Source organism: Ceratotherium simum, chromosome 2 (assembly GCF_057802395.1).
Source record: "Ceratotherium simum simum isolate JZ-2026a chromosome 2, ASM5780239v1, whole genome shotgun sequence".
Classification (NCBI taxonomy): domain Eukaryota; kingdom Metazoa; phylum Chordata; class Mammalia; order Perissodactyla; family Rhinocerotidae; genus Ceratotherium; species Ceratotherium simum.
This window is the reverse complement of record NC_141901.1, coordinates 17,026,141-17,036,250: the sequence shown is the minus strand read 5'-3', so window position 1 is coordinate 17,036,250 and position 10,110 is coordinate 17,026,141. Positions and strand designations below refer to the sequence as shown.

Sequence of the window (10,110 nt, the reverse complement as noted above, 5' to 3'; positions counted from 1 at the left end):
GATGGTTTTGATCATAAGAAAATTCTTACTTAATAAAAGCATATATCTTAGGGCTTGAGAAGCCATCTTGGATAGAACTGCAGAAATGGGAGACTTATCCTAGAATGCTGGTTTTTGTTTAATTGATAAAAGAATTATTCAGGTGAAAATAATGAACTGAACACTAGGATTAGAAGAAGATGATGCTTCCCCAGGGAGAATGAGAAGGAAGTTGTTCCCAAAGTGGAGAATCAAAGGGACCACTGGACCCAGGGGCTCCTTCTTTCCTTTTATTAGGGAGGTTATTATGGGTAAATTAGGAGTGATATAGGCAGAAGGAAAGAATGGACAGTATCTCTTGAAAGTCCTGGAGAGTCTGCTCCTTTCTGAATTTGGCAGCTAAGCTGGCATCCTGTAATCCTCCTCTTCTTTCGGAGAGGAGGCTGCTGGCAGCTCTTCCAGTCATGAAGCCCTGTGTTCTGTAAAGAGATTCTCTTCCTACTTTAAAACTCCTCACCTGGAGATAGTATTTTTCTGATGAGAAAAATCTCCACAACTTTTTCAGGGAACCAGTTTGTCTGGTTTTTTTTTTTTCTTTCCTCCAAGACAAAGGACATTTTTAATAAAAGAAAATCTTCTCGGGCCAGGATGTCCTTGGAACTTTGAGAAACTCTGGAATTCCTCCTAACTAGCTGGGCTGAGCAGGTGTCAACCAAACACACTGCAGAACCTACTGCCCACTTACCCTGAGAGTCCTGGTGAGGCTTCCCTCCCGTGATCTCCCTTTCTAATAGGAGCGAAGAAACAAATTGAGTGAGTGAGGAGAATCAGGCCAATTAATTCTTTACAACAACGTTTTATTTATGTATTCTTTTCTTTGACCCCACCCCAAAAAACGTTGAAGTTGTTCATCCTTCTTTTATTTTTAATGGTTTTCCTTTTGGATCCAAACGAGCATTTATATTACAGGATCTCCACCTGGTCAACATGCAGTGCTGAACTCTGGCTTTAGGAGAGATGCACCGATACTCTGGGTGGGCCAGCACTGGCTGCCACTCAAACGTCATTACTAAAGGGGCATCAGGCTGGCACACCACAGTGTATGCCGCCCCAAGGAAGTGTCTCAAGCGCCTTGCTCACACGTGCTTTGTAATGCAGGTGGCAGCGTTTCAACAGCCTAAGGCAGAGCACCCACTTTCCCTCTTGATCCCATCTTACATGCTCATCCTCTAAGAGCAAACCAAGGAAGGAATGGCCTGACCTTGGGTGCCAAAGGACAGAGGCATGGTCTTGACACCCTGTCGTTCACTGTCCTTGTAACACTATCCTTTGAGGCTAGTACCGGTGCACCCTGCAGAGTTTGAAATCTACTCCTGATAAAGCTCATCCCCTGTCCCACTCACTGCCCCTCTCCCCTCCTATGGCACTGGTACCACTAGGAAGATCAGTGAAATCTCTCCACCATTGGCACGACTAAATCGAAGAGTTGCTAAAGCCATAGAGATTGTCTTTGGGCTGCTTTAAAGCAAGAACCTCCTTTCTCTCCATCTCCCAGGTCTGAAAGATTTTCAGGGCTCTATGAATCCTCTGAAGCCTTCAAATCCACTACCCTAGGTGACTTTAAGGGAAAGAACCCCTCTGAATCCAGGATCATGCTAACAAGTTGACTGTGATTTAGTATAAGAGAGGATCCTAGGTCACACCTCCCTGAGCCTTCCTCTTCCTGGGACTAGCTGGAATTTTCCACCTCAACCTTGTCCTTGTACTATAGTTTGACTTCCTAGCCTCTACCCCAGTTGTCCCACCTATGAAATGCCACATATACTTGGTGCATTAGATTTTTATCTTCCATTTGTTTTGCTGGGCGAGTTCCGAATCCTGGACTCAGTTTGAGTGAAGTTGGACTGCTCTCTAATGTCACCAAGAGGGAGGTTCCTCTGCAATTGCAGCACTTAGGGTGGCTTTGTATAAATTTTGGCTTAGTCACAAAACACCAGGATACAAAAACACTGATTGATGGAAGTTTGGCCTGCAGGCTAAGTATATATCCCATGGTAGCCATTTAAAATTCAATACTTATGTTTTTACTAAATCTGCTGGGATCTGCTTAATGTTCTACAGCTCCATATCAAATGTAACTAAGACCAGAACTACCATGTACTTTAATTGGCAGTTAAGATTACATTGTTTAGCCCTCATTTCATATTACCTTTATTTTTAAAAATTGATTAATGGCACTTTGAAATTTTGGAGTGTGTTTTTACTGCTCATCCCTTATAAAGATTTCTAATAGATTTGCTTTGAGTGGCGGTTTTTGCGGGATGCAGGCCATCACTGTAAGAAATCAGAGTACTGGAAAGAAAATTGAGTCACCAAACAAGGTCAAATTCGGATTTGGCAGCTTTGACTGGTTTAGTTTCCTTTCGGTTTTGGGGCCCTCCTCCGAGTGAACTGAGAAGAAAGCGGCACTATCTGGTACAAATGCTGGGATCTGGCTCCAGAATATAGAGAGCCACCCATTCTTCTCTCTGACAAACTGGCAGAACAAAGAGAGAGAGAGAGAAAAGACTCATTCAGATTTCCAATGCTAAGTAGGAGATGAGGTATCGGTGAGGATCCTAAGTGTTAGCTTGTGGGTATTTGATCTAAGACTGGCTGAGCTGTCCACAAAGAGAAGACCCCGGGGGAAGCTCTGAGCATGAAAACTCAACTTCCTTCCTGGATTATTTAAAAAAAAAAAAAAAAAGGTCTGGATTTTGTTGTTGTTATTACAAAGCTAAGAAGAGGAGGAAGGGAAAATGGGAAGAATAGAGTGTGAAATTAAAGCAAATCCTGGATTCAGGTTCCATTAAACATGAAGTTTCTTCAAAAATTAAATGCTTATCACAATGCCAAGGAATTCATTGGTGCTTAATGGGATAGAAGGAGTGAAGGCTTTTCTAAATTCATTTGTGGAGACTAAGTGCTTTAAATGATGAGTTATTAACTTACTTACAAACACTTGACACACCCATGAACTAGCCCAGTGTCAGTATTTCAATTTTCCTAACCAAGGAAAGAAAGTAGACAGATGCAGTAGCCATGCTGAAGGCACAAGTTAGTACAGAAGGCTGGAATATAATTTATTATTTTGACTCCCAATAATTTTCATTTACCAGATTACTTCACTCTTTAAAATTATCTTCTCAGCAAGAGAAAATATGTAAATTTCGTATTTATGGTTCAAGATGTCCTGAAAAAATTCTATATCCATTTAATTATTTCCTTGGCTTTCACTGAAGTTTTCAGGCAGTTTTTCATTAATCTAGATTGTACTTTAAGTCCCTAGAAAGAGAATAGACAGAGAAACAAGAGACAGAGGTTGACTTAGGAGAAAGAAGACAAAAAGGAAACCAGAGAAGATAGAGCTGGTAATGTGTAACCTTAGATTTTTGACTCCAATATCACACCATTAAATTTGATGGAAATTAATTCCTAAAGGGAAGCTAATTCAGAAATACTGCAGAGCACATATTTATCCTTCTTTGTTGTCTAGAGCAGGTCTGTTACCAAAAACCCAACCAAATAAACAAACAAAAATAAACACAAATCCCCTTACCTCTTTTTACCTGATTTACTCAACTCTTTCAAAACCCAGAAATAGGAATTCAAACCTCAATAATGTATTTACATAGTAGCATGGCTTATTATAAAATCTCTTTTTGCATTTAGAAGGTCACGATAGTAGCCCCGCCCTCCCTATTTTTAGCATGGGGGAGGGAGCAGAAGGAAGCAACACTACAAAAATAGAAGTGCAGTTTGGGGGCAGCAATGTGATTAGACTCTGCTGAGTCCCACTTTTACTTCTCAACTTACTGGCTTGAGTTTTATTAAGAGAAGCTTTCCAGGCCCTTTGAGTGGGTTGGGACAATCTATGAATCTGTTATCGTTGGCTTGGAGTGATCGCTCTGGGATGCATAAGCCTCAGAGGGTCAAAGCAGAGAGGATTCAAGGGAAGAAAAAGATGGCCATCAGAAACCAAAGATAGTTTTTTCTGTTCCTAGTCTTGTGTCCCTGCAAGGGGTCCATCTATATTCTCTGACTGGGTGAGCTGCAGCACATGACAGCTGACAAATCACCCCAGCAGTCTTTGTGTAGCTGAGTCTGCCGCTGCAGCCAGCAGAGAAGCCATCGGCTGCTGCTCTGTTGGGTTAGACCTGGCTACAATGTCCTGGGTGGTTCAGAGAGGAAAAAAACCAAAATCAGAAAGACAAAGCTGCTGATACAGGCAGTGCTTATTAATGTGGCATCTCCTGTGATCACCTCATGGAAAGGTTAGGTCATAACTCCTGAGTTAACTTTGTTTGGCTTTTGTTAAAATAAGAGTGTCAGTGTGGATACAATTACTCTAACCTGGACCTGATTCCTTATGGGGCTCTTCTCTGGATTTAAACCATCATGCCCTCACTGGCCACTTGTAAGAGGCCCACTTCTTCCTTCTTTCTTGTATCATCAAGTCCTCTCCTGAACCTCCTGGATGGTGCTCAATGCCCCAGAATCTGGGAGGGAAGGATGGACAGGATGAGTGAGAAGCAAGTGAGGAAGAGTCTACCCCAAGGCATGGAAACACCTCTCCTCACTGTGATTCTTTGCACACACTGGCACCAGCCATTAAGGGTCTCAAAACATAATAGATGTGAAACTGATAAAAATAGCAGTGAAAGTTCCTTAACCTTCAAGACTCACAACATCCCTGCAAGATAGGTGACTATGTGCTCCCCTCCCGCTATACATATGCCTTTTTTTAAAGACAACCTTATAATATTTATATATCATAGCTGAGCTGAGAAATTAAAGCATCTCTCAACTTGTCTCTAGCTCAACCCACTAAAGAAATACTCCGTCCAAAAACGAGCATCCAGAGCAGGCTTCAGAAATAGGATATAATGAAGAATTGAGAACTTTCTTAAAAAAACGAAAATTATTAAATTTTGTTCCCTTATGCCAGGAGAGACCTACCCTGCAGTGGGCTTTCATTGAGTATGTGGACATTTTATACACACTCCTCCACACACCCCAACAGTCCTGCATCTTACACTGTTTCAGATCATCTTGTATCACCGGGTGAGTTCCCAACTGTATTTCATGAGACTGAAGCATTCCCTATCAGCAGAGGCAGGCAGGTCAGCAAATAAGCTTGGACTGGGTAGATTTAACTGTCTCAGGAGTTGGGTCAATGCTGACATGCGGCAAAACACGGGCTGAGATGGGAGGATAGAGGGCAGAGGACACTCAGGCTCATCACAGACTGTATGGGAGGAGGATGTGTGTAGGGAAGGGAGATGCTGGCTGAGTGGAGGAATATGAGGTCTTCTCCTTGTGACCCCAGAGTCAAGGGAGGGCAAAATCCAGAACATCTGGAGTTCAGCTTCAGAGAAATATTCTCAGTGGTCTCAGCACCTCACAGCGACACTGAGTGGGGCGCAAGAGTGAAGCCCAGAATAGAAACAGATTCTTCAGCTAGACAAGTGGATAGCCTCACATTGGGCAATTGTATTCACGGCTCATGTTGAACCTGGGGGACACCCAAGGCATCTCCCTTTACAGTGCAGGTAATTCTATCCTGCCCCCCTCTTGCAGGTCACCTTGGCCTAGAGCCACATCTGAAGGCCTGGTGTCATCTGCCCTCTTGGTGACTGACTGAGAGAGGGACACATAAACACACAGAGAAAGAGACATGAACTCCCCACCAGAAGTCTGTCTGGAGCCTTTAGTTGAGGAGGTATCTAAACACGAATCTAGTTAGAACATCCCCCTGCCTTGGTTTCTTTTCTTTTCCTCCTCCTCTCTGTTTTTCCCCCCTCCATCTCCTCCCTTCTTGTTTTGAGGAGATGCTGAAGACTACCGTTAGCAAGGGAAACTGGACATACAGCTCAAGATTCCTCTCAGGGCACTCACAGCGCTAAGGTGATCATACTGTGCATCTCGAACACTGGGAGTCATCCTATTTTGCTTGGAATTCCTCAAGATGCTGCCAAACCTTTAATCCAAAGAAAGAGAAGCCTGGCTTTTGAGATCTAAAGGGGCATCTTTCTTTTCAAGGAAAAAGAGGCAGAATCTGATGCCTAGGAAGGGACGTCCTGGTCGGCTATTAGAGGCAGGGTTGGAGTTTATATTTATTCAGAGGCAGAAGGAAACCATTAGAAGATTATGGTAATGAGTGAGTTCCGTGACTTAACAGAAAGTTGTCATTTATTTTCTGGTCTTAATAGAAGAGTAAATGCAGGCTAAGGGATAAGAAACCCAATTTCTTGGTCAAGGGAAGTTGAATAAAAGCAATGAGTTCATAAGTTCACTGGTTCTAGAAAAGCACAGGTGGTCGGTCAGGGGACCGCATCTGCAGTGCTTTGCGCCACTTTATTCAGGATTCAGTGCTCATGTGTATGTGAGTTTAAGGAGTTCAGGTGTCCAGGAAGGTTTCCTGGCACAGTAAATTTAGTGTTCATAATGTTGTCTGCAGGCAAATTCCATTTCTGGTAATTGCTTTGCCAGCCTATATTTCTCCTACTGCTGAAATGGCACAAGGTATCACTTCCAATTCCCTTTCTCAAAACGCAATGCAATAGACTCGCTGGATCGGAATGGTTGTCCTGTGTAGGCCTGTCCCTGGGGAAAGCTGCATTTCCAAGGTGGAAGAAAGCAATTTTGTGCGCACAAAGCAGCCCATAGCAGCATTTTGGCATGAAATGACGCTGAGCAGAGGAAACCTTAGAAACAATACCAGGCCCAGCGCCAGTCTTATGTAACAATCACGCCTGTTAGGATCAGGGTGTTTATATAGTCACGTTCACATCCCAGCTACTCCCGAGCACACAGGTGCTGAGTGGGAGGGTAAAAGGGAGATGGAAGAGGGTCTGGGAGTGGGAGGCTTCTGTCTCTGACTCATTGGTCTCCTGCCCTGGGACTACTTTGGTTGGGGGGCTGACCGTGGGTCACGAAGCTCCATCAATATCTAGAAGAAAAGGCAGGGCCATGACAAACGATGCTGCAGCCACATGGTTGTATTTGGCTTTTCAGGGCCGATACAGCTATGCCTTATTTGTATGTCAACGAAAAAAAAAAAAAAACTTCATAAGAAAAAACAGACTCCTTCTAACAGCCACCAACTGCTCCCACCCAAGAGGTGCAGTCTGTCTGGGCTGGAGGAGGATAAAAAGAGTGTTTATCCACTGTGATCTCAGTCCAGGGGTCTCCGAGTCTCCCCACGGAGGGTCCTGTGAGGCAGGCTCCATCTGTTCCTGGCTAAGAAAGGAGGTCCCTGCCTGGCACCCCTCTCCTGGGGATCCTTCCAGTTACTGTGATGGTGCTGGGTGACTGGGGAGGGACTTAAGGGATGGTGCATTTCCACCACATAAAGAGTGATGTGCTCCACCGAATGGACAATCCATACTAAAGGAGCACGCATTAGCCCAGACAGGGCTCTCTCTTTGTCAATGCTTCTGAGTTTTGGGGTTTAGGAATGACATCGTGGCCTGAGGCTGTCTTCTGCCCAGCTCTTACTCTGGGGAGAGGGGGGGAGCACTGATTCTGGCCGAGGGAAATATTCAGGGCCACCGGGGCCCCAGTCTTATCACATTGTGTGATGAGGCCCCATCAGAGCCTACTTTGCTAGAGGGAGCAGCTCAGGTCTAAGCTGAGGTATATTTACTAAAGTATCCTGACAAACTGACCCTCAACCGCAAACAGCTGCAGAAGCTGCTAGACCAAGGGTCCCTCCTCACAGGAGGTCCTCAGTAAACTCAGACTGACTCTCTCCTTGAGGCTTCTCTTGTTTCAAGCTGTCGGCCTTTCCCGTCTCTGTTGAAGTCCCTACTAGGGGATGTGTGGCCCTCCTTGGGTATGTGTGTGCTGCCCCCTCAAGGAGCGGCAGGGAAGGCTGGGCCTCTGGCACTTGGCCTTCCTGGGCTTGGCACAGCACTGGCCTTGCTGCTTGGCAGAGAGGCCCACTGCCTCTTGGACCAGAGTCTGGGCTGACATTCAGCCAGTATGTGCAGGTACGACCATAGCACTCTTTCACACACTTCTATAAGGGTTGGAAAACAGACTCTGCCTTGAGTCCCTTGAGCGCCCCTGCCATCCTTACCCCATCCTCAGTGTTCCCCCATGGCCAGCATCTGCAAGGCTACGGCCCGGCATAGCATGGGGCTAAAGCACGAAGGCCAGACTCCACTCTCACCAGCTGGTGCCCTGGCCATACAGGTTGTTGAATGCTTTTAAAATATCACCCTTACCAGAGGCCCAGGCACCGGTGGACCCTGGGGGACCTCCTTGGCCTATCCTAACTAACACTCTCAGCACCTACTGAGTGGGTGACAGTCTTCAAAGAGACAGGTCTGTACCCACCAGCACCACTAGCGCTCTGTCTCTTTGCCCCTCTCCTCTACAGTGTGGGCTGCTTGGCTATGGCTTTGCTCATCCAGAACAGCCCTTACTGCTGCTGCCACAGCACCCTGACCCCTTCCGCTTCAGCTCTTTCCTCCCTCCCGCCCTGCCTCCTACCCCTGGCATCCAATGCTCCTGAACTTAGCCTGTGCTTCTTTGGGGGAAGCAAGCCACAAGATAATGCATGAGATGCTGCTGCAGTTGCCCTAGTGGCAGTGGTGCTGGCTGAAGAGCAAGAGCTGGTGAGGGAGGAGATTCCTCTCCTATGGTCTCCACGACTCCCCACTTAAGAGCCAGAAAGTCTTCCAGGCTTCTCAGGGCAACGGGTGTAGACACAGGCCAGCTCAATCCTTCCACAGCTTTTAGAAAAGTGGGAAGGGGCAAGGGGAAGCAAAGCCATCCTCGTGTCCCTTCTCCCATGGGAATAACCCTCCATGTATTTTCTTTCCCCAGCAAAGAGGCAGAACTATGGCAGTGCCCATCTTGCAAAGGGAAATAAAGCAATTTGGTGGGTTTGACTGGTTTTCCTTTTGTCCTTTCCTCCTCCTTCTCTGATAATGCATGGTGTCCTTCCATCTTCCACCTCCCTCTTCCTCCCCCCCGGCCGCACTGGCTTCCCAATTCGGTCTTGGTTTTCTCCGTGTGAGAGAAGAGCATGCATCGGAGGGGTGATCAGCCTCTAGCATTTGTCATCTTCTTCCGTGTCACTCAGGAGGTCGCTGACAGCTCCACACATCATGCCTGGCCCAGGCCCCCCACGCCTCCGCCGCCGATAGTGCCCGTTGGGCATCTGCCAGCTGTGTCGCAGGGGTGGGGCTGAGCCAATGGTGTTGGAACGGCCCAGGCTGGTAGCCACAGCTGCTTCGAAGGTGAGCGTCTCCTCCTCGCCACAGTCTGAGGCATGGGAGTCTTCGTGCTGGGCCAGGTAGGGCTCGGAGATGTAGCGCTGTGGGGAGGAGTGTTGGCCCTGCTGTGGGTGCCGGGAGTTGGAAGACTCGGTCAGAACAGTGTCGTTGATCTCCAGAGCTTGGGAGGTCAGCGGGGAGCCGCCCTCACTTCCGTCAGCGGGTGGAGAGATGCTCCCGGCGTGTTGCATCAGGGAGCTGTAGGAAAGGAGGGGCCGAGGCTTCGGAGGGACTGGTGGGAGCTGCCGACGACTTCGTCTTGGGGTGCTGGTGTCAGAGATGGAGGGGATGGAGCTTTCACTCAGGGAACCCGTGCCCTGTATGGCAGGAGAGACATGGCACGTTAGACAGGGTTGGCATGATCCCTATTTGGGAACCTGTTAAGGTCCCTAACCCTTCTTACAGAGAGCTCTTGGAGTCTGAACTCTGGGGGAGGGAGGCCTGAGTTGGAGTCCCCTTTGCTACAAGTCATATCCACTCAGGGGCACAGGGATTAGAGAAAATCGAGCCGTCAATACCATCTAGACCAAGGCACGACAACTTTTAATACACATGCATTCTCTGGGGATCCTGTAAAACTGCAGATGCAGGCTCAGCAGGTCTGAGGTAAGGTCTGAGATTCTGCATTTCTAACAAGCTCCCAGGTGTTGCTGGTCCATGGAACAAATACTGAGTAGCAAGGATCCGGAAGCTCTATACATGTAACAAGTGGCACAGTGAAGAAAGACTTGAAACTTTTGAGAAAGACAACTACATGAAAGGTGAATGATGCTCTGGAGTTGCTCTGTCTGGGAAACCTTTCTTG

The 10,110-nt window shown here is 46.9% G+C and overlaps 1 protein-coding gene across 5 annotated transcripts in view; it reads right to left on the bottom strand.

Moving 5' to 3' along the window:
* Positions 1-815: 815 nt before the first annotated feature.
* The window catches only part of CACNA1E (calcium voltage-gated channel subunit alpha1 E), a 372,240-nt gene continuing 362,945 nt past the window's right edge, over positions 816-10,110 (bottom strand). For all 5 annotated transcript variants that reach the window (XM_087438754.1, XM_087438731.1, XM_087438736.1 and 2 more), the window contains one exon: positions 816-9,622. In XM_087438754.1, the coding sequence (XP_087294880.1) occupies positions 9,080-9,622 (543 nt within the window). In that variant the 3' untranslated portion in view covers positions 816-9,079. The remainder of the gene's footprint in view (positions 9,623-10,110) is intronic.